The sequence below is a fragment of the Notamacropus eugenii genome, chromosome 2 (genome assembly GCF_028372415.1).
Source record: "Notamacropus eugenii isolate mMacEug1 chromosome 2, mMacEug1.pri_v2, whole genome shotgun sequence".
Taxonomy (NCBI): domain Eukaryota; kingdom Metazoa; phylum Chordata; class Mammalia; order Diprotodontia; family Macropodidae; genus Notamacropus; species Notamacropus eugenii.
The window spans coordinates 523,125,340-523,149,446 of record NC_092873.1 but is presented as its reverse complement, the minus strand read 5'-3'; the positions used below and the strand labels follow the sequence as shown (position 1 = coordinate 523,149,446).

At 44.7% G+C, this 24,107-nt stretch overlaps 1 protein-coding gene across 4 annotated transcripts in view; it reads left to right on the top strand.

The window, feature by feature from the left end:
• DOCK7 (dedicator of cytokinesis 7) overlaps positions 1–24,107 on the top strand; it is a 157,125-nt gene that overhangs the window by 87,038 nt on the left and 45,980 nt on the right. For 2 of the 4 annotated variants that reach the window (XM_072649709.1, XM_072649712.1), the window contains exons 16-24: positions 2,696–2,766; positions 6,598–6,736; positions 7,080–7,181; positions 9,291–9,377; positions 13,239–13,470; positions 17,109–17,273; positions 18,436–18,605; positions 22,169–22,261; positions 23,448–23,537. In XM_072649709.1, coding sequence (XP_072505810.1) covers positions 2,696–2,766; positions 6,598–6,736; positions 7,080–7,181; positions 9,291–9,377; positions 13,239–13,470; positions 17,109–17,273; positions 18,436–18,605; positions 22,169–22,261; positions 23,448–23,537 — 1,149 coding nt within the window. The remainder of the gene's footprint in view (positions 1–2,695; positions 2,767–6,597; positions 6,737–7,079; positions 7,182–9,290; positions 9,378–13,238; positions 13,471–17,108; positions 17,274–18,435; positions 18,606–22,168; positions 22,262–23,447; positions 23,538–24,107) is intronic. The other 2 variants (XM_072649711.1, XM_072649710.1) reach the window with 1 other exon arrangement.

The window sequence follows — 24,107 nt, the reverse complement described above, 5'->3', positions numbered from 1 at the left end:
AGTAGACGCTTTAGTACATGCTTAAAAATAAATTAAATTTTAATTTTTAATTTTAATTTAATTTAATTTAAAATAAAATAAATTTATTAAAAATAAATGTGTGCCCCTTGTGCACTCTTTCCCCTTCCCACCAGCCTGCTTGCTACCCTTTGGTTACGACATTCCACCCCTCCACACAGCACTCATCCATCTGTCACCCAGATCTGGGGGATGCCCTCATCTTGCCATGGCCCCTGGGAAGACTTGGTTTCCTTCCTAGCTGGCCCTTTCCTCTTGCCCCTTATGGCCCACTCCCCTTTATGGAATCACTTTACCTGTGCACGTGGCATGTCCTTGCCCATGAGTGGAAGTGCACTGAGGGCAGGGTCTGCTTCCTTCCTGCTGCCATAGCCCAGCCCCACATCACATAGAAGGCCAATCCGTATTTGTGGAGTTGACTTGCAAGGGTCAGCTCTTGGATGGACGCCCTCCCTTCTTCGCTGGACTCTCTCTTCCTCACTGGGCCTCCTCAGGATAGGATTTCCCTGCACGTCTCCCCCTCTCTCTCTTCTGTTGGGGGGTATGTTGAGAGCTGTCAGTAGAGATCTGTAGAATGAATGAATGCATGCATGCATGAATTCATGACAAGAGCTCAAGGGCTTCCATGTCCTCCAGGCAGGCCATGCTCAGAAGTCACTTGGCCAGCTTTGCCCAGGCCAGATCCTTCCTCTTTGTCCATTGAAGCAGAATGCTGCAGGCTGCGGGGGGCCATCACCTCTGGGCTGGACGTGTCCACAGCTGAGGCCTGTCCCTGAAAATTCTGTTTATTTTGGTTCCTCACATAGATGTCATTGGTAGGTTTGCCTCAGTGCTTAGGACGACGTGTGTTGGTGAGACTTCCAGAGCTGAGTAATCTGTATGTTTATAGGTGTGGGCAATAATCAAACTACATAGAGCAGAGGGTCATTCAGAATCGCCCGGCTACTGACCTCGGACCAATGAGCTCTGGCACGGTCAGCACCGTGCAGCTGAGCAGTCATGTGTATAAGGAGTACAGCACGTTCAAGGGCATTGTCATTATGTGTAATTTGTGTTCACAATTTGGATGTAATATTATTTTTGTACTGGTGAGAATATCATGTAGAGGACCTGAGTGTGAGTTCTGCTTCTCCCTCTTGGTTACGTTACCATCCCCTCTTCCTGTCTCAGTTTCCTCCTGTCTAAAGCAGGAGTCATGATGCTTGCCCAAGCCTCCCATGAGGCTTTTGTGGGTCAGATGGGGGCAGGGCGGGCTGAAGGTCTTCTGTGGCATTACCATGTTATCCTTAGCAGTGTCCTCTCAGACTGCTCCTGACCTAGGAAGCTGTGGGGGAGGCAGGATCAGGAGCCAGAGGGCATGGATTTTATTCCCCTGTGTGACTTTGGGCCCATCCTCTGTCTCCTCTGGGCCTGTCAGTGAAGAAGCTCTGTGGACGTCCTCTGTAAGTCGTAGTGCGCAATGGCATCTTCTTCTCCTCTAGCCTGTCCCAGAGCAGTGTGTGGATTCTCACAGCTTCCAGGGAGGTAAGTGGTCATTGGTTTACAGAGAGGCTAAAGTCTATAGCCAGGGTTTACTCTTTGTGGGAGAGACAGATATGCACAGACAATCCACATCCCCAACCAGTGCCTGCTTGGGCACTTTCCCAGAGCAGAACCTTTCCGGCTCCTGGGTACCGAGACAGCCTCTACCAATGATACAAGGCACAAGGGGAGGTGGGGGCCAGAGTGTGTCATACACCTTCACAGAACACTCCCTGGTGTCTTGGCAGCTGGCCTTCAGAGAGGGCTCAGCCCCTCTCGTTCCATTTTCAGGTCAACAAAACAAGTTAGACAAAACAAGTGGCACGTTTCCCATTTTGCAGTAGAGGAAGTTCAGGGTCCCACTGCCTGCACACACAGCTGCTAGCTAGCAGGGGCAGGGTCAAAGACTTGAGCCCAGGTCAGCAAGCGGAAAGGGACCCGGGAGGTCATCTGCTCCAGTTCCTTCATTTTGTAGACCAGAAAATTGAGACCCAGGAATGTTCCATGCTTTGGATGCGACTCTTTCCCAACAACCTGTTGCCTCTAAATTTCAGGGGCTGGTCTTCTGCGTCAGCATCCCTTCCTCTCTGCACTGTTCCTCTTCCCTCCTAGGTGACCATGTTCGTACTTAATGAGCTACAAATAGAAACCTTCTTGTCATTTATTATCCTACCAGTTTATGCATATTTGACTGAGAACAGTGCTGTTATTTAGGCTTAACCTCTCAGTGGTGCTTCACCAAAACAGGGCATGTTTAACCTCAAATTGAGAACATATTTCCGTGTTTCATAGGGTCACAGCATCGGAGAATTGGAATTGGCCCTCTATTCAAACCTACATGTTTATTTATAAAGTATAAATTATAATTTACTTTCATAATGAAATTTAAAATGAAGAAAAGAGAAGGTAGTTTCTTGCCTCTCATTAGGTGTCAGTAAGACTTGAAGAATTTTTGGTGACTGTTTAAATTACCCTTGGATCAGACGTGAAGGAACATGAATTTACGAATGGGTTTGGAAGCAGGTCTGTCGATTCTCCTGCTGATGATCACGCTCCGTGCCCGGCCGCCGAGGCACGGTGAGCTCCTCCTGCGTCAGCATGCGGCATTCAGCTTTATGATGACCCAATTTCAACAACGCACTGTTATTTGTTCCAGGTGATCTTTGGCAAATCGAGCTGTTCAGAATTTTCAAAGGAAGCCTACACAGCTGTAGTGTATCACAACAGGTACCAAATTCCCATGATTTCTTTCACAGTCCCCTCTTCCCAAGTACTTGCTCATTAACATGATTATGGAGCCTTTCCTGTGTTTTCTGTGTGTTGTACTTCATTAGTGTGCCCGATTCTAGAACACTACTGTCATGCTTGTGATTGCCTCCTTCCTGTTGGTTCACGCTGACTCTTTATCCCACACGGCAGTTTTGAACCCCGGACGCCCTGGGGGCTGAGTGTTGCTGGAAGAATCAACGTTGTGCTTCCTAAGTCTGCTCCACATTCAAGGTGTCCGACCTTTGCTGGACCTTGGATGATGTTCTTATCTTTATTTCATCTCTAGTTAACTGCTTATCCGATATTTCATATCCAATACGTCCAAACCTTTATAGTCTTTTCCCTCTGAATGACAGTGTGGTGCATTGGATAGAGTGGGTGACCTTGGAGTCAGAAAGATCTGGTTTCAAACTCTGACTCTTCCTAGATAAATCACCTTTGTCTGCCTCAGTTTCCTCACCTGTAAAATAGTGAAATTGGATTCAGCAGCCCCCAAAGTCCCTCCCACTTCTGAGTCTATGTTCCTCTGTTTCCACCTTCCGTTGGTCGATCTCACCAGATGAGCTTCTGCTCTGAGGGCAGAGGTAAGAGCAGTGGATACAAATGGACTTTGCTAAACCTTCCTTTTCACCCCAGTAGTCTGCCCACCTTGCGTCCCTACCAAAAACATTCCCTTTACTTCTAGTGTGGCCTTGATGACTTCCAGACTCTTCCAGCTCCTGCGTTCTCTGACGGTGCCTCTGCTGTCCTATGGAAACCCTTCCAAGGTTTCATCCCCTGACTCGCCTTTGGGCTCAGACTCAGAGCTCAGGTCTCCCCTTCCACAGACACACAACACAGAAAGAAGGCTCCTGGCCTGGTGTCCCTAGAGCTAACGTCCTTCCTCTTTCCCCATCCCCCTCTCTTTTGGCTGCTCCTTCCCTCTGCTCTCCTGGGTTGGCATCTCCTTACCTGCTCCCCATGGCCTTATGTTACACTTCTGTGCTCATGCTCCCTCTGACCACTCTATGAGGGACCAGATCTAACCCCTGCCTGTCTTCTGCCTTCCCATGCCAAGGGGCCATCCTCCCATCACACATTTTAGTGGCTATTGGATGTACTTACATGGTGCTTTCTGGTTTGCAAAGCACTTCACAAATAGACACATAGTAGGTGCCAGGCACTGAGCTAAGCCCTCAGGATACAAAGAAAGGCAAAAGACATTCCCTGCCTTTGAAGAGATTGTACATGCAAATAACCATGTAGAAACAAGCTCTAGACAGAATGAACAGGAAATAGCAAAAGGAGGGCACTAAGGAGCATTAGGGGGGATTGCAAAAGGCTTCCTGTAAAAAGAGGGGCTTTTATTTGGCCTTCACAGCAACCTTGGGAGGTAGGTGCTAGTATCAGACCCATTTGACAGATGAGGAAGCTGAGGTAGCGAGGGTCACACAGCTAGTCAGTGTCTGAGGCAGGATTTGAACTCAAGGCGAGTGTTCCAACCTGAGCTGCTGACCCATTGCCTCTATGTCCTGGCAGTCCTTTCAGTGCAAACTGTCCCAAAACATCTACATTCTGTGTCTTCACCAGCATTTGTAGATATGATTTCCTGATTCCCATTCATTTTGCCTTTCTCCCACCATACTTTGGGATCACCCTCATTTCCTTTCTCCCTCACCTCCTCTATCCATGGGCAGAAGGGTCTGGTTTATCCCACCCCCTCTGTGTCTTTGGTCTCCCTTGGCCCCATTCTCTCCCCATGGCCAGCATCCCAACTCAGACTCTCATTGCCTCTTGTCCAGATTAACCCTTCTAAGGGCCTTTGGAGTGGTGCCTGCACATGGCTTCTTTCTTCATGGTCTCTCCAGTGGGTTGTTATTACACTGATCTTCCAAGTTATAGCTCTCATTCCTGTCCTTAATAGATGACTTATAAAGATTCCCTTAGTTTTTTAGTAAATGAAGCCCCAGATCCTTAGCTGGACATTTGAGAGTTTCCCTTATCTGGCACCTTCTCTCTTGTTTCTTTCCTCTGGGTCTCCTGTGTCCATCTCAGGACCACAGATTCTTCCCTGACTGGCCCTAGCAAGAAGTAATCTTTCCTTCTCTGAACACTTGTAACCTCTAGCCTTCTATATGGGTTCTTTGTCTCCATGTCTAAGATTGTGTAAGGAAAAAGACAAGATGCTTGAGGACCAACAACAGGCCAGTGAATTTCATGATTAGAAGCGGGAGGGGAGGACATGAGCAAGGGCAGAAACCAGATTAAAGATGGAAAAATACAGGCATCAGATACAGACACTATTTTCAGGAAGTTTTTTCTGTAAAGAGAATGAGATGGATGAAATGGTAAATGAAATGATATAAGAAGGTCCAGGGAGAGCTTCATTAGAATTGAGCTTGTTTGTAAGCATGGGAAGGAAATAGCAGAGAGGGAGAAATGGAATACTAATATATTAGGAATGGCATCTGGAGTCTAGCTTTAGTCCCTGCAGCAGGAATGGCAGGCTGTCCCCTGGGGCAGAGAGATAATAGGACTTCTGTGTGCATCACAGTCCAAAGCTTGAGTTGGGTGGAAGTGAGAGGGAAAGGTCTGGACCCTTGTGGGGAGTGAGGGAGAGAACAGAAGGAGGTGTAAGGCGAGGGCGGGGTCTTGGTCGGTTGGTTGATTTCTGTCTTGCACAACGTCTGCTACCTAATGGGAGCTTCATAAGTAAATCTTTGTCGACATGAATGGAAAGGTTGCTGAGCCCCATAGGGGAGGATTGGCCTATGTGAAGTTAGAAGATCTGTGGCAGGTATTCTCAGTTTGAATACGTGACCATTTTCCATGAATGCTCAACAGCTTGGGAGCCAGAGTGGAGAAAGCCAAAGATGAGGGCTATCCAGAGTGGAGAAATGCCAGTTTGGGAATGAAGGACATTCTAGGCTAGTGAAGACTTTTAGGGTGGTGGCTTGTGAATCACTCAAGTGGCATTCCTTCCCAGTTCGACTTTGGTATGAAAGCACCTGAAGCCAGTGGGGGAAAAAGACATGGCAGAAAAAGGACAAGGAGATGTTTCTGTGGGAGAGTGATGGGCATTGGCCAGTTAGGAGCAAGAATCCTGCTTGAGTCCGTTGTAGCCTCAGTTTGATTGTGTATAACCCTTGAGTGAAATGATTGTGGACATTAGGCCCGTGATGTTTAGAGTCTGCTCCAAACTCTGAAGTCTAAGTGTCATGGAGGTCAGCAAGACTTTCTTCAAAAATATCCCAAGCTGCTACTCATAGACACAGAATCCTGGGCCAGTCATTGTAGGAGCTTGACGGGAATCTCTGATTACCATAGCATTTGGGAACAAGACTAAACTGGGAAGCCCACAGAATTGGATTTATTTTCTTTTAACTGTTCATTGTAGAAGAAAGAAATGGTTTACAGTAGTCATGGGAAGCTTTTTTGTGCCATGGATCCAAGTAGGACAGTGCTTTTTATCTTCCAAAAGAAAAAAGATGACACAGTGAACGTATAGTATGCCTCACCCAATCAACTTCTTTTTCCCAAAGGACCATTGAGGAATAATTTTTAAGTTGCAGTGTTCTGTTTTGTTTCTTTTCAGAAGTCTTATGTGCTGTAGAAATAAAGTTTAGGAGTGAAACATCTGCTTATAAGAAAGTGTCTTTCCTTTTGTGTCCTTTGATTGTGTTGAGGTCAGCATATAATTATAAATATTGTTGTAAACTCCATGAATAGCCAAGAGTGACTTTAAAATAGACAGTGCATTTGCACTGTATCGCTGACTTTTAATCAAAGCATCTTTGTTTTTCTGTTAAGATCCCCAGATTTCCATGAAGAAATTAAAGTGAAACTTCCGGCCACCTTAACTGACCACCACCACCTGCTTTTTACTTTCTATCATGTGAGCTGTCAGCAGAAGCAGAACACTCCCCTGGAGACTCCAGTTGGCTACACGGTAGTTATTGACAAGGAGAAAGTATTGTACATTAATAACTATCACATTTAAGCTATTGCTGGATGTAAATATCATAGTTCTAAGAATGACTGTTTTCAAGAAGAAAAAGGTTTCTTTTCTTCATGGTCATGAGTCTTACAGCTATAACCCACCACATCCTAGGGTCCTGTGCCAGGGAAAGCCAGTTAACTTAGAACCATTCTTTTGGTTTTTCATTAACTAAAGTCCTTTTGGGATCAGACCAAGACAGACCTTCTTTGTACCAGATAACATTCTATCATAAATAGGGTCTTTTATAAAATAGACTGATATCTAAGCTCCTGTTCCTTTTTTTTTTTTAAAGTGGATACCAATGCTTCAGAATGGACGGCTGAAGACTGGTCAGTTCTGCTTGCCTGTCTCCTTGGAAAAGCCGCCACAGGCTTATTCGGTGCTCTCTCCTGAGGTCAGTATCTCTCATGCTGACATTCTAGAGAAATTAAGAAAGAAGTAAAAATCCAAGAAAATATGAAAAAAATTCTGTTGGGCTGCTTTACTGAAGTGGGTCCTTTTGGGAAACAAAGTGATTCTGATTGTTTGAGGGTGTGTGATTTCGTTTGCATGAGAGCTCCCTCCACCACCAGGGATGACAACCTTTCCATTCCTGGGCAGACACTCTCTGGGAGTTTCTGTGCCCAGAAACACACAGAGCGTGTTCAGCATCGAGCTGGCTTGTCCTATTCGGGAGGCTGTTGTGGGCCGTTTGGCTCGTCCTGGGAGCTGGTCCCACTGAGATGAAGACCCACAGCAGCTCTACTCAGGCCTCTACTGCAAGGACCACGGGCTGGCTTTGTGCCTCTGGTGTCATGGACAGTCTGTGAAAACTCCACCTAGAGAAAATCATTCAAAACGATTCACTCCAGGCTTCCTTTTGGTTCCCAAGCTGGTGTAAAGGCAACTGAGTCAACTAAAACTGGGAAGGCCAAGGAGCTGAAAGTTCAGTTGGAACAAGCCCTGTTCATTAGTGATTGATCCAAAATTGAGATAAATCATTATGAAAATATGCAACGATAAAGCAGTTGTTTATGAAAGTCTAATTTCTAGGATCACTCCTTTGCAGGAAGTACATTTCTAGCCTCCTTTTCACTTAGTCCTGAACTCTTTATCTAATACATGCTTCATCAAAAGAGCCTTCAATAGGCTTTTCAATAGAAAATATATTGTTAAGGGACTTCCCGTGTTATTCTGAAGAGAAAAAAAAAAAAGAGTTCTGCAAAAGTTAATCCATCAGCCAGTTCTGACAGTTTCCACACCTGTAGACCCTGCTCCCCTCTGCCAAGAAGGGAGAGTGGTTCGTCTTTCCTTTTCTGTAAAATGGGTGCCTTCCTAGCACCTGCCTTTCAGGGGCATGGTGAGGATCCGATGAGATAATGTTTGCCCAGTGCACAGCAGAGGCCCAGCCGGTGCTCAATGGGTGCTTGTCTCCTTTCCTTGGGGCATGGGCTTGGCCAGGATGCTTTGATGGCCTTCCTTTCCTCGTGGGCACCTACGCCCGGCCCTGCTCCCTTCACTCTGCACAGGTTCACGCAGAGAGGGCTTCCTATGCTGCTCTGCGTCTTTCCTGTCCCATCACCTTCCCTCTCCTTCCATCTCGTAGTCACAGAAATTATATAGGATATACATTCAAGTATACTAGGACGATATGTGGTTATAAGTGCATACTGTCCAGGAAAATGAAAACTGCACTTGCTGGGTCCTCTAAAACATAGAACAGATCTAAAGAAATAAAATCATCGTCTGTGTACAGGGGTCTTTTCCCTCTTTGATCGTCCTGCCTGCGATGACTTACCCTTGCCGCCTACAGTGGAGCCCTCTGCGTGTTCTCAGAGCCTGGGCTCGCCGCAGATGTCCTGGTTTTCGGATCATTTGCATGACTTGGCCAGAATGCTCCCTTTTCCTTGGGTTTTTTCTTGTTCCAGCTGGGTGGCTGCCAGGGCCTCAGTGGCACAACTCCCAGCTGCCTATTTCCCTTCAGACATGAGTGCATCATTTTATCTCTTTGAACCCCGTTTTGGAAGAGAACACTGATGTTTTGCTTCTGTACACTTTCTCCCATCGGAGTGACAGACATCCAGCAAGTCTCTCCCACTCTCTTTGTAAGATCCTTTTCTAAACCGAGCTGTTCTTGTGGCCATGAGCTGATGGAACAGCACTCTCGGGAGTCTTTTCTTCCCTCACTGATCTGTTGGCTTAGGTCCGTTGGCCAACATTTACTAAGTGCTTGCTGTGTACTGGCATTGTGTTAAGTACTGGGAATGCAGAAAAAAGGTAAAAACAGTCTTTGCCTTCAGGGACCCCCCATTCTGAGGGGGACAGTACATGAGAACACACCTGAGTCCTGTTGCCAAAGGTGCCACTTTAGCCTGAGCTTGCAGGAAGCCCAGAGGTGTGGGAAGGTAGAGCATTGCTGGTGAAAAGGCATGTGGTGGAGAGGTGGAGGGTGGTGCTGTGTTGGGGATGTCTGGGTCAGTAACTAACGGACGTAGCCGAGCATTGCTCTGGTCATTCGTTACAGGTGCCTCTTCCCGGAATGAAGTGGGTGGACAACCACAAGGGTGTTTTTAATGTCGAAGTGGTTGCTGTGTCTTCTGTTCATACCCAGGTGAGTGTGCAGTGAATCTGTGCTCAGCTCTCATTTGTAACAGTGTAAGACTTGCTGTGTGTGGGATGATTTCACAAAAGGATTCTGTGTGAAGAAATGTGGCTCTTAAAGGGCTCTGGCTATGGACTCCATTCGATGGGCTAAGCTTTCCACTTGTTCACTTCTAATCGACTTCATTCAGTCCTTTTGTGCTGGCATATGTGCTTGAATGTCCTGATTGACACAGGACTGTGAAAGCGAGTGGCATTCTGATTCTGATGGACAGTAGGAGGGTACCTTACCATGATTCAGTCCTGTGGCTCCTTCGAGTAGGCCTAGATGTGCCACAAAATTTGAGTTGGTATGCCAGATTTGTGACCCCAGACACTTCCTTGACCTTCACAGTGGCATAGGGAATTAACTTTTTAAGACTGAAAGTTGTAGAATTTGAATCTGTCTGCATTGGTAGAGGGATCACTTCACCAGCACTGATGAATTCATGGGTCTGGTTAGAAACAAAAAACTTTGTACCTTTGGTACCTTTAAGATACTATTATGAAAATAATGCACCCCTTGGAAAGAAACTCTTTTACAATGAAAAGAGCAGTATTTTATTTTTATTTCATTTATTTTTAGTTGTCAACATTCACTTCCATAAGTTTTACATTTTCTCCGTCTCTTTCTCCCTCCCTCCCCAAGATGGCATGCAATCTGATATGGGCTGTACACATCCATTCCTATTAGACACATTTTCACATTAGTCATGTTGCATAGAAAAATTCTAACAAAGTGGAGAAGCCATGAGAAAGAAAGAACAAAACAAAACAGAAAAGAGTTTGCTTCGCTTTGCTTTCCAGCTCCGTAATTCTTTCTCTGGATGTGGATGGCATTTTCCATCATGAATCCTTTGGAATTGTTTTAGGTCCTTGAATTGATGAGAAGGGCTAAGTCTTTCAAAACCAATCATTACACACTGGGGCTGCTTTTGTGAGTAATGTTCTCCTGGTTCTGCTCACTTTTCTCAGAATCAGTTCATATAAATGTTTCCAGGATTTTCTGAAGTCAGCCTGTTCATCTTATAGGATCCTATAGTATTCCATTACATTCATATACCACAACTTATTCAGCCATTCCCCAATTTTTGCACACTTCCACTTCTTGGCCACCATGAAGAGAGCTGCTATATTTTAGTATACGTGGGTCCTTTTCTCATTTTTGTGATCTCTTTGGGATACAACCCTAGAAGTGGTATTGCTGGGTAAAAGGGTATGCACATTTTTGTAGCCCTTTGGGTATAGTTCCAGTTTGCTCTCTAGAATGGTTGGATCAGCTCACAGCTCCACCAGCAATGAATTAGTGTTCCAGCTCTCCCACTTCTTCTCCAACATGTATCATTTTCCCGTTTTGTCATGTTAGCCAATCTGATAGGTGTGATGTGGTACCTCAGAGCTGTTCTGATTTGTATCTCTCTAATCAATAGTGATTTGGAGCATTTTTTTCATATGAATATAGATAGCTTTAGTTTCTTCTTTGGAAAACTGCCTGTTCATATCCTTTGACCATTTATCAATTGAGGAGTGACTTGTATTCTTGTAAATTTGACTCAATTCTATGTTTTAGAAACAAGACCTTTATCAGAAACCCTAGATGTAAAAATTCTTTCCCAGTTTTCTGCTTCCCTCCTAATCTTGATTGCATTAGCTTTGTGCAAAAACTTTCCAATTTAATGTAATCGAAATTATCCATTTTGTATTGCATAATGTAGAAAGTAGTATTTTAATAAAATTATTGACCTAGATTATATAATGGCAGCCAAGTGGCACTGTGCTGAGTGCAGTGGACTTGGAATCAGGAAGACTCATCTTCCTGAGTTCAAATCTGACCTTAGACACTTGCTAGCTATATGACCCTGGTCAAGTCACTTAGCCCTGTTTGTCTCAGTTTCGTCATCTGAGAAGGACATGGCAAAACCATTCTAGTATCTTTGCCAACAAAACCCCAAAAGGGATCATGAAGAATCAGGCCCCACTGAGCGAGAATGACAACAGAAGATCTTATATTCTGGACAGAAAAGCCTTCTCAAGTAGCTTCTCCTTTTGAGTATACACAGGGTCTATAAGCAGAGTCTTGAATTCTGGTCGGTTCACGCTGCACCTTCCATGTACATGGCACCATGATCGGCTCTAGAAATGTGAGGACAAAAGGAAGATAGTCCATTCCCTCAAGGAGCTTACACTTTAGCAAGGGGAAAGATTATGGACAAGGATAAGCCAATTCAAATGGATACAAAGTGAATAAGAAGTCATTTGGGGCTAGGCAGAGCTGTGGATTCCCAGAAATCAGAAGTGAGGCAGGAGAGCATTCCAGCCTCTGGACACTGCCTGTCCCTGTGAAAGTGGAGGTGAGAGGTGGAATACAGGATTCACAGGGGAGAATAATGGAAGTGAGACCAGAAAGAGCTTTTGCCCAAGGAAGGGTGATGTAGTCATTGGGTGAACTGGGAACATGGGCTTGACAGCTTCATGGAGGAAGGATGGGAGAAGGGAAGGAAGGTTTTCACTTCCCCAGCTCCAGCCCTCATCCTTGGGGACTTCCAGATACGTGTTGACTTTCCCTCCACCCACTCACCTCCCTCTCTCTACTCTCTAATCCTTCCCCAGTCACACACAAAGGTGGTCCTTCTCTAGATCTTGCCATCACCCATCATAGCATCTCTGTGTTGTCCTCCATCTCTTGGCTGTGTGTCTCTCCCATCTCATGTCCTCTGATCCCTCACCCCTCCGTCCTTTCCCAGGCCATCTCCCTTGTCCTGGTTTAGCAGGCTTTGCTTGCTCTCTGCCTGTGCAGGCAACCCCCTTCCATCCTCTCTTCTCTCCTCCCCATTGTCTCACTTCTCTTCAGTCTCTCCCTCCCCAGCAACTCCTTCCCTCCTGCCTGTAAATGTGCTCTTGTCTCCCCAGCTCCCCAAAATGCTCATTTGATCCTTCCCCCGCTGCTAATGATCATTCCAATTCTCTTCTACCCTTTGTGGCTCAACTCTGTGAGAAGGCTGTCTACACTGGGCACCTCCACTTTATCTCCTTGCTCTCTTCTTAACCTCTTACAATCTGACTTCCACTGAAACTGCTCCCTCCAAAGGTACCAAGAATCTCTTATTGGCCAAACCCAGTGGCCTTTCCTCAATCCTCATTCTCCTTGGCCTCTCTGCAGCCTCTGACTGTTCTTTACTCTCTCCTCCTGGGTCCTCTTTTCTCTCTAGGGTCTCAGGACACGGTGCCTGCTCCTGGTTCTCCTCCTCCCTCTCTGCCCACTCCTCCTCTACCTCCTTTGCTGGGTTCTCCCCCAGATCATGCCCCCTAAGCACAGGTGTCCCTCAGAGTTTTATCCTGGGCCCTCTTCTCTTCTCCTTCTGTACTGCTTGACTTGGTGAGCTCATCAGTTCCCGTGGATTTAATGACTGTTCCTGTGCTGAAGATTCTCAGATTCTGTCATCTCCAGCTGCCTTTCTCCTTTTCAAACTGGATGTTCTGTAGACATCTTTTATTTAATATTTGTAAAACTTAACTCATTATCCCACCCCTCTCACCCTCCCTGTTATTTCACTAACTCCTTCCTCATGTTTAATCTGTTGCCGGGGACTGTGGATTTCACCTCTGCAGCCTCTCTTGACTATGCCCCCTTCTCGTCTCTGATACCACTCCCATCTTGCATCTCAGACTGCCTTTCAGAATCTTAAACTGAATGTGTGTCAAACTGACCTCTCCCTCGCTCCTCCCTTACTTCCCTAGTGCTCCGACTAAGCCTTCCTGGTACATAGTCTAGAAACCCGGGAAAGTATCAGCAAATGCCCATCACCTGCTCCTGTTGTGTTCTCTCCTTTAGGATCCTTACCTGGACAAGTTCTTTGCTCTGGTTAATGCTTTGGATGAGCACATGTTCCCAGTGCGAATAGGAGACATGAGGATTATGGAAAATAATTTGGAAAACGAATTGAAAAGCAGTATTTCAGCACTGAATTCATCTCAGTTGGAGCCAGTGGTGCGATTTCTTCACCTCCTGCTTGACAAGCTGATTCTTCTCGTTGTACGGCCGCCTGTCATTGCTGGCCAGATAGGTAATGTACCCCTGAGTAAGCAGGCCTGAACCTGATAAACTGACATCTTGGGCAGGCTAGGACAACGTACAGGCCTTTTGTGAGGGCAGAATTATGTCCATCCCTCAAGGGAAAATCAGTTTACACTCTGGATAAGGGATAAGTAATTTTAATACAAAATAATACAGTATAAGTGTATAAGAAACTGCTCTCTGAAGCTGGGGTGAGGTGGGGGAACAACTTTACTGATTAGACATCAGGGAAAGCTTGTATGAAAGTTGTGCTTTTCCTTTGGACTTTAAAGATGAGATGGGTCTGAACAGCAAAGAGGCAAAGGAAGGACATTCTGGGACTGAGAGAATGGAACCTGCCTGGAGACCAGAAAATCTAGAGTATATTCAGCAAAAGAGGAGAAATATTTTGAAATCAGGCTGGAAAGATAAGGTTAGATAGTAGGCATTAATAAATGTTAATCAACTGACTATGGTGGTAGCTAGGTGAATGGGGCATTGTGGAGATAGAAATGACAAGGCTTGGTAGCTGGCTGGATCTGCGGAGTGTGGAATTAGAGATGGTGTCCCAAGAAACTGAAAGAATGGTGCAGCCCAGGGCAGAAGTGAAGACAGTTCTTTGAGGGTGACGTTCTGTTCTGCACAGCTGCATTTTGATTGTCTACAAGACACTGGCTTGAAATGTGGTGTGGGAGTGGGGCTCAGGAGATCACGAGGCCACCTAGGGATGATAATTAAATCTCTGGGAACTGATGAGAGCCGCAGAGAGAGAGAGAGAAGAGACCCAGAGACAGCCATATTTATAGTATGGATAATGATCCAGCAAAGGCAACTGAAAAGGAGAGAAGGTGTCAGAGAGGTGAACCAAGGGAGAGAGTTAGGAAAACTCAGTGGAGAGAATGGTCAGCAGTGTCACTTGCAACTGAGAGATTGTCCAGGTAACAAGCATTTATTAAGTGCCTACTGTGTGCCAGGGACCATGTCAGATGCTGAGGATACAAAAAGGCAAAAGACAAATCCTGCCTTCGAGGATCTCCTGATATAATGAGACAGACAGGCTGTGACAGTGATGAAGGCGATGTGTGGCACAGAGTGCTGGACCAATCATAGATTTATCCTTTCTAAGCAAAGTATTCAAATTCAGTAAAAGCAGTGGCCCCAATGCAAGACAATTACTAGAAGACTTAATATCTACAGGTTAGATCACTTCTCTTAGCGGGAACAGTTCATTGCTGACTTGGAGGGAAAACTGAACCAACACACAGTTGGCAGCAGTGGATCAGAAAGGGAGTGGGCAGCTTTCAGAGATAGGGTGTACAGCACTGCATTTACTCATCTGGGCCAGAACACTCACGAACCCCAAGACTTATTTGACAAAAATGATGGGGAAATTCAGAAATAATGAAAATTCCACAGGATTTATTTACCAGCAGGATAGTTCATCCATTTCTAAGAAGGCAGCATTTAACTCCATCAAAAGTAAAGTGCAAGCAAAGCTTAGAGAGGTGCAGGATACTTGGCTGAGCAAGAAGGTGGGTAGAATTCAGCTTTACTCTCATAGTAACAATCCAAAGTGCTTTTCTGTTGCCCTGAAGGCTATTTATGGGCCAAAGCCCTATGGTGCATCTCAGCTACTGAATGCTGATGGAGCCACATTAAATAGAGATAAGGACATGACCCAAGAGAGATGGGCTAAACGCTTTCTAGTGTACTCAAAAGAACGTCAAGACTGAAGCCATTGACTGTATATCTTAGGTCAGTCTCTCTTTAGCGAACTTCCAATGGAAGAAGAGGTTTTGAATGCCATGAGGCTCCTCTCATGTGGCAAAGCACATGTTAATGATTCTGTTCCAGCTGAGATTTACAAGGTAGGGGGACTGAAGCTGACTGAAATGTTCCAGGTTATATGACAAGAGGAGGTTATCCCCCAGGAGTTCAAGGATGCCTCCGTTGTTTGTCTCCATAAAGGTAAAGGAAATAGATAATCCTGTGACAGTCACAGGAGTTTCTCTCTTGGCCATTGCTGACAAGATTCTTTCTAGAGTCCTCCTTAATAGCCTGATCCTTCCCTGGAAGATGATCATCTAAATGAGAGTCAGTGTGGCTTCAGAAAGGACCAAGGAACAGTTGCTATGGTGTTTGCTACCTGACAGGTCCAGGAGAAATGCCAGGAGCATAACACAGGTGTGTACACAACATGTGTAGATCTGACCAAGGCCTTTGATACTGTCAGTCATGTGGGCTTGTGAAAAATTGTCAGAATTTAGTTGCCCAGAGAAGTTCATCAGTACTGTGTGCCAGTTCCATGACAGCGTGCTTGCCCAGGGTCTGGATAATGGACTGTGCTCTTGCACTTTCCCAGTCAGCAGTGTAGTGAAGCAAGACTGTGTGTTTGGTCCCATGCTTTTTAGCAAGATATTTTCAGCCATGTTTCAGATGCCTTCAACAAGGATGAAAACAGCATCAAAGTCAGCTACCACACTGATGGTGAGTTATTTAACTTTTCTAGGCTACGAGCTAAGTCTAAAGTGTAGGGTGCATGACTGATTGTGCACCCAGTGCAGCCTCTGAAGCTGAGATGCAAGAAAGTATGGATTGATTCTCTGCTGCCTGGACTAATTCTGACTTAACAGTTAACATCCAGATAACACAGGTGCTCCATCAACCACCACCACACCATCCATACGTGGAACCATCTGTTACAGCAGGTGGAGAAGTTTTGAAAGCTATGGATAAGTTCACTTACCTTGGTAGTGTCCTTTCCAGGGATGTACACATTGACAATGAGGTTGATGCACACATTGCTAGAGCTAGCTCAGTGTTTGGGGGCTCAGGATGAAAGTATGGGAGAGAAGAGGTATTAGACTGACTACCAAACCGAAGGTCTACAGAGCCATTGTGCTGACCTCATTGTTGTATGCCTGTGAAACCCAGACAGCACAAGTCACTTAACCTCTGTTTGCCTCAGTTTCCTCATCTGTAAGAGGTGGTTAATAGCAGCATATGCTTCAGATAACAGATATGAAATGCTTTACAAACCTTAAAACACTATAAATGCCAAATATCGTTGTTGAAGAAGGTTCTAGTTCAGGTATCAGCTGGACTCCATGACTTCTGAGATTCTTCCCAGTTCTGAGATTCTGTGACTGTTTTATTATGGGTTGAAATATGTACAATTTTGAAAAGCAACGTTAATTTTTCCTTGCGATGCGTTTTGAGACTTTAGCCTTGATGAGATTCTTTAGTATTCTCTTTTAAATGAAGCAGATGCTGTGTGTTCAGAGGCCTGGTTAAGATACCTTTCTCTTCATGTGTCTGGCAGCTGTTGTCACCTGCGTTTATGAGTGCAGAGACCTCTCAGCCATGAGCTCCTGGAGGGCAGGGGCTGTCTTTTTGCCTCTTCTGGTATTGCCTGTACTTAGCCCTCTATCTGGCACACAGTAGACACTTAATAGGGGCCTGATGATGGGACTGCACGTGCCCATTGGGGGCAATGTATTTTGATGAACAAGTCAGGACAAGGAAAACCTCAAAATTGTCATTGCCATTGACATCGGTATTTCCTCCTAGAGACAGAGAGGGCAGAGAGTTAGCCCTCACGGCCCGACGGCCCAAATAACACAAAGCTTTCCTCCTTGTCTTCTGAAGTGAACCTCGGACAAGCCTCTTTCGAAGCCATGGCTTCCATCGTCAACCGACTGCACAAAAACTTAGAAGGGAATCAGGACCAGCACGGCCGAAACAGCCTCCTGACATCGTACATTTATTACGTTTTTCGCCTGCCCAACACTTGTCCCAACTCTCCATCGCCAGGTACTTGATTCTTTGATGCTGACAGCGGATTGAGCTCCATGTGATTCACTGTGGGTATTCTTGGGTGGGTGGGGTAACTGCATGATGGTCTGGGAGGCTGGACAGTGGGCAGTGTGCCTCGCTGGTCGTGCCCAGGACTCCTCATCTGGGATTTTTGTCTCACTCTTGGCAAACAAGGCTAAATACAGCCTGATTCTGGGCTACAGACCCACATTTGCTTACTCAGCTGCGATCAGAGTACTTGAATTTTTTGTTTGCCTTTCATTAAAGATATTTCTATTCATAAGAAAAGAAAATGTTCAACCCCAAGTCTTTGAGAACCAGTTGTTGTCTGTGGTGATGTGATCTCCTGAAGGTCAGAGGCAGTCACCCAGAGCAGCCCTTTAGGGATTGTGAGAATCACGCCCCAAGTTTGGACCACTTCTGCCCTTTCCTCCCAAATCAGTGAGGCATATGCCATTCCTGCTATCAGTGAGTTCTTGGTTTTTTAACCACGTGATCTGTGACTCACTGCTAGTGCCTGGAATGATTGACTCTTTCAAGGTGTTGAGAATGCCAGGCACGGTGCTGTACAGTTACAGCGGACTTCCTATTGGTGGTCCTCAAGCTAGCAAATTTTAGTCTGTTCAACCCAGAAGATCTTCTTAGGTCTTGTTTTTAATGAAGGAGAAGGGCCTTTGGTAGCCTTTTTATTTTTCTTGAAACCTAACTGGGGAAAAAAAATAATTCTTTGCAGCAAATCTAGAGAAGTCTCCTTGGTTGGTTGTGTAGATAAAAAGCATGAGTGGCATGAGGAGGGGGGATTTCCTGGTGAGTGATGAGAGAGCCAGGAGTCAGGAAGATGCTCTAGACTGTGGTTCTCACTGGGCAATCATGGACATTTTTGGCCATGGGAGGTCACAGTGGAATCCTTACGTTTCTGTGGCTCTGCTGAAGCAGTTACAATGGAACTCTCTTTATCCAGTGACCATTTAGTCTTGAGTGTTGAGGATCTACATTTTCCTTCTTTCCATCTAGTTTACCTTTCAATGCAGAGGTCGTTTATCTTTGTGCCGGAACTTGAGGGAAGGGGTAAAAATTTAATCAAGCTTGTTCAGGGTGTGAAGCCTTTTTGATGGACTTCCATTTGTGTGATTATGTGCTATTTCATGAACTCCTGAAGGACCTGGGGGTTTGGGAGGGTCCGTGCACTATGCTACCATGGCTCGATCTGCTGTGAGACCTGCCAGCCTTCACTTCAATCGCTCCCGGAGCCTCAGTAACAGTAATCCAGATATATCCGGGACTCCCACATCTCCAGATGACGAAGTACGGTCAATCATTGGAAACAAGGTAAGCTGAGAAAATGTCGTGTATTTCTGGGAGTTTTGTTTGCATTTGATGAATAGTGTGAGGAGGGGAAATTTCCAGTTGTTTGTAGTCTTTATTTCTGAGATGCTTTGGAGTGGCAGATAGCTGGGAATTATGTGTAGGTATTGTTGTCTGAATAGATAATTGAATTTTTTATGTTAATGTAAATATCCCTATTATCATGAACTACCTCATGTATTTTGTAGAAAACATAATCTCTAAAGAACCCAAATCTGGGTGCCAAATCTGATCATCTGGGCCAGGAACACTGAAGCCAATCTAATGCAAATCTATATGTACCAAGCAATCTCTCCTTTCTACTGTAGAAACTGTCAGGTAGACCATGCACATCTCACTATTCCCCTGTCAACAGCAGCATCTCTGAGTTTGTGACCCTCCGCAGCCTCAGACAGAGGTACTCTTCTGGACACTCACTGTCAGTTCTTCAGACAAAGCTGTGCCTGGTGACTCATTATAAACTTAGTTTTGGTTAATAAATGCTTGTTTGATCACATTGAATTGAGGTGGGCTCTTGTCCCACAGCCAGGCCTGTTTTCTTGACTTTTTTCTCTTGTGTAGATAGCCTTTGCTGGAGGGAGTGTCTTGATTGCCTTGCTTTAGGGAATGAGGCCATAATGGGAAGTTTGATTGGGTAGAGGGGGTTCCCCCCTCCTCATGTGAGAGGCCCCTGCCCTGCACTTTAGGGTCTTAGAGAGGAAGTAATAGGTAGGAGGTTCCTACTAATGGCTTGTCTTTGTTGGCTGATGACACTGGTGTTTAGCAGACCCTCAGCTTGCCAGACTTAAGAGCTGTTGTGTTGGCCCTGGGTCATGGACCTGACCCATCTGCACATCACAATAGCCATGCTTTCTCTGATCAGCCTTCATGATAACTTGTTGCACACCACTCCTTTTTAAACTGACCTGTAATTTCTTACATGCAAGGCAAATTCTTTAACCTAATAATTTTAAAATTATAAAAAACAAAACAAAACATTAAAACAGGACTCCAAGACTATAAAGATCCACTTTGGTACCTCCTAGGTTAGGCAGTCGACCTTTTGTGAGGGGCCTGAGGGACGGCCAGCACAGACACACGGGGGATCCTGGGACCAAAGTCGTTTTTACCCACACAGTACGATGGAAAGCCTGCACCTTAGGAAGCTCTTCCAGGGAACAGGCTGAGTCCAGGATTTCATTTCATTTCTGAACTTGAAAGTGGGATTCCCTCAGAAAGTGAGTGTGACCTGTGGGTCGCCCAGCCTGAGGCCTTGGATTCTAAGTAGAATGCTCTGCATTTCTTATATCCCATTACCATTGAAGCCTCCTGGAGTATTACTGACCCAAGACTTGTCTTGCCAAGGATCAAAAGGTGTTAGGACAAGAAATAGTAAATATTTCAGAATGACTTCATCCCTAATTCAAGCAATATTTTAGGAATAAGTACGTTCAATGACATAATGTGGTTATTTCTGCTTTAGAAACAAGTTAGAAGTAGGTGACTTCGCAGAGGGCTTGGCCCCTTTGTGATGTATTTTGGTTTTAGAATATTTAACAAAGTAATTGGGATACAGCGTTGGTTGGAGCCACTTTAACAGTGTCCGTACACTTTTCCAAAGTGACCGCCCTTGATGGGCAGTTAGGCTGCAGTAACATGGACCTTTTATAAAACAATGAAAACATTTATTAAGACCTGAAATGGTCTAAGCACTGTGCTAGTAGCTAGGGCTACAAAGACAAAAATTAAACATTTCCTGCCCTCAAGGAACTTGAAGGCTATTTTAGGATCTGTGTCCATAAAAATGAAGGAAACAACATGCATGCAAAGCAGTGGGGGCAGGGAGGGTCTCAGGCCATGTTGAACTCCAGGACGTTTGGGTGAGGATCCAGGCCAGGCCAGACAGGGGTCCAGCTCGTACAAAGACCTAGAGCCTGGAGATGAAGGGTTTGATGCAGGGGCCCTTGGGCTGGATGAGAGCACACCATTTTTGTGTGGCTCCTGCCAGTGATAGGGAGTCATGGGACTGCCCCGAGCAGGGTGAGAAGAAGCTTGGCTGGACTGGAGAGGGGTGAGGGGAGGGAGGCAGGCAGGTCAAGACTGTTGGGAAGGTAGGGCTAAAAGAAAGTAGGGCTCCCTTGAGGGCATTTCAGCTCATCTCTTCTTCTTAGACTGGCTGACAGTCACCCATCCATGTGATATTGGGCACATAGTAGACATCCTAATGGGAAACGTGCGTTTAAGAAAGGAAGAAACAAAATTTTGAGATTGTAAAAAATCCAGATTTTATTCTTTTCTGTCACCAAAAATATCATTTATTATCTGTATTTTACACATTTCAAATTCATTGATAAGAAAAAATATTTTCCTTTATTAATTTATGTAATATGAATGGAAGACTTTAAAGTCAGGTATTAATGAATTTTATCAAAACCATAGAAAGTCTGAACCTAAGCCACTGTCTTTGTGGCATCCATAAATCAACAAGCATTTATTAATTGCCTTCTGTGTGCCAGGCCCAGTGCTGGGCTCTAGGAATACAGTCATCTAAATAAAGCAGGCATTTCCAGGTACTATACAGGTGTATTCAAAACAAAACTCTCCCAGCATAGGCTTGTTTGACTCCTAGCCCATCTTCTGGGCTGACATCACCGGGCATTTTGGCCAGGGAGCAAACAGCTGAGCGGGCGAGCTGGGGAGTAGCCTGGAAGAAGAAAAGGAGCCAGCAGGGGGTTCCTCCTCATGTTCTGGCCTACTTTCCAGCCCAGGACAGGCTCATGGCCTTTGGAGCTGGTCAGACCCAGGAGAGGCAGGAGCAGGACATGAGGAAGAGTGTTCTGCGGGCATTCCTTAATCAGCTCTTTAGCAACTGAATGGAATGAAAACCTTTCCAAAAAGAAAAAGCAAAGCTTTATTAAAGGGAAGAAAAGTAACCAAGAGGCTTGTGGAAGCATTTTTTTAACACCCAAGGAGAACAGAAGGAAATAGAAACAATCGGGACAGCTTTGAATAGAGTGTTCACAGCCACGCTCTTCTGGGCTGCTTCCTGCGTGGAAACAGTCGCCATGTTTGTTAAGTTCAGAATAAAACGAAATTTAACCCAGCAAGAACAAGAATGTCCTTGTTTGGCACTCTTACGCCCCTTGGCCCTGCCAGCTTCATCCCCCCATTCATCCACATGTGTACCCTGAGCCCTCACTTTATAATGATTAGATCATGCCCGTTTGAAAAATAAAGCTTCAGTCTCTGGCGTCTCAGATTGTTTGTTTTTTTTCATAAGTAGAAATTGAGAACGTTATATTATTCCAGGAAGCTATTTAATAAGTTTTTGTAGTCTCTTACATAGTAGGGTGTAATCAGATAACTTGAATGAAGTAAAGTACTTGACAAGTGCCTAAAAATGTAGGTTCCTTTAACAGTACTAATGAAAGACATGTTGGCATTGAACACATTAATTCTTAAAAGACTGGATTTCTTTAAGAATTCTCTATGGCATGCAACATGTAATCTTTCTTTCCTTTCCCAACTGCTTTCTATTATATGCTTAGGGCTTAGACCGCTCCAATTCCTGGGTTAACACTGGTGGTCCAAAGGCTGCCCCATGGGGATCCAACCCCAGTCCAAGTGCAGAGTCAACACAGGTGGTGTCTACAGCATCAGAGGTTTCTTTATTGGCTGCTGATATTTCCCTCTAGAACGTTACTTTTTAGTCCATACTATGGTTTCAGTGGCTTGCTTTTCTCAATTTTGGAAAGTTCATGATTTTTTTTAATTAGCACATTTCCCCCACCACATGCATGCATGAATATCGCCAACCATACCAGTGATGTCTCCTCCCCCACTCCCCTTCCCCACTCCCACCTATATTTCCGTGGATGCTGCTTATGGAGCTTGGGTCTTCTTTAGGTCCATCACCTGTCTGGTGGGCTGGTCCTCACTCCTGTCTGCAAAACCACAGTTTTCCACTTTGATTTAAAGTCTCTGATCATTTTACCGCTTTCATAAAATGTTTCGTATGTTGTCATATTTACGTAACACTGAAGAGTCAAAAATGGTGTTAGACCAAAGCTGAATTTTAACTGAAAGATGAAGAACCAAAAGCAAAGATATGTTTTGATTTGTGTTGTGTTGCAAAGGATGAAATTGGTAGTAACTTAGTTGAAATAGTTGAAATCACTTCTTTAATTCTAGTTGCCTGCTGCTTTTAGATACTGCATGACATGGAACATACATCTCAACTGTCTTTGAGCTCGGAAGGAAAGTTCACTTGATCCCCAAACATGCTGCCTCGTAATTATCATTACAGATGGCACAACGAATGCATAACAAATGGCTATTCCTAATGCAAGGATTTGTAGAACGTTGGCTGCGCCCCACCAACAAACCAACCAAAAGAAAAATAACACCTTCAAACTTTGTCAGTGTTCATTGGGCAAAATTGTTCGAGTATTTGTTCTGTGACCGTTGAGAAGTATGTTGCTGTAAAAAAAGTGTGTTTTCCCTCACTGGATATGTGCATGTTTACATACTACGACTATGAAGGTTTCATTCTTTGCAGCAATAGTTATATGTAGTTCCATAAAGATACCCACATTTTCTTAACCCTTTTTTTAGTCCATTTGAACTTTTTTTATACGTTGTTGTCAATCTGTCTGAAGCAGCTCAAGATGGTGGATAGCCTACTAGGAAGAAAAAAAATGCTGGTTTTTGACATCAGAAATTAAACCATATTACAAGTATTTAAAGTTGTACATTATCCTTGAGCTGCAAAGTCACCCCCAATGGACTTTAATGTTCTGTCATCATTCATTCATCTTCACTCCATAGGCAATGGATCGAAGTTGTAATCGTATGTCTTCGCACACAGAGACGTCAAGTTTCTTACAAACATTAACGGGACGTTTACCAACTAAAAAGGTAGATTCAAGTGAAGACAATTGATCTTTGGGGGAAAACACCATCAAATTTGTCACTGCTCTTTAGCCGGCTGGCTCATAGGAATATTTCCACTAGTGGCACCGAAATGCCAGCTAGAGGGCTCCCCTCTCTCTCTCACTGGGGGCTGGGGGCTGTTCTGCTGCACCTGCCAAATGTAGATTCTTTTATCTGATAGATAATCCACTGGGATTGACTCTTTACTCAGAGCCTGGTGAATTCAAGTTTAGTCATTTAGTTTCACTGCAAAAATGGATCAGCCCTTAATACTGCTTCTGTTTTGTGTTTACATCTCCAGGGAAAGGAAGATGAGTTAGAAAAATTATCACTCTTAGTAAGATACGTTAATTTGCTTCCCTCGTGCACAGTTTTGTTAGTCCTTTCTCATATTAATTAATATGCACTCATTTGCAAATTGCTTTGTATGCATATCCATTATTCTATAAGAATGAGGAAGGAGTTTTGTATTTTTTGAAAATGAACTTATGTTCCTGATAACATGAAGAAGAAAGGCCAGATTTTCAGAGGTGTTACTTAAATTGTACCCACAAA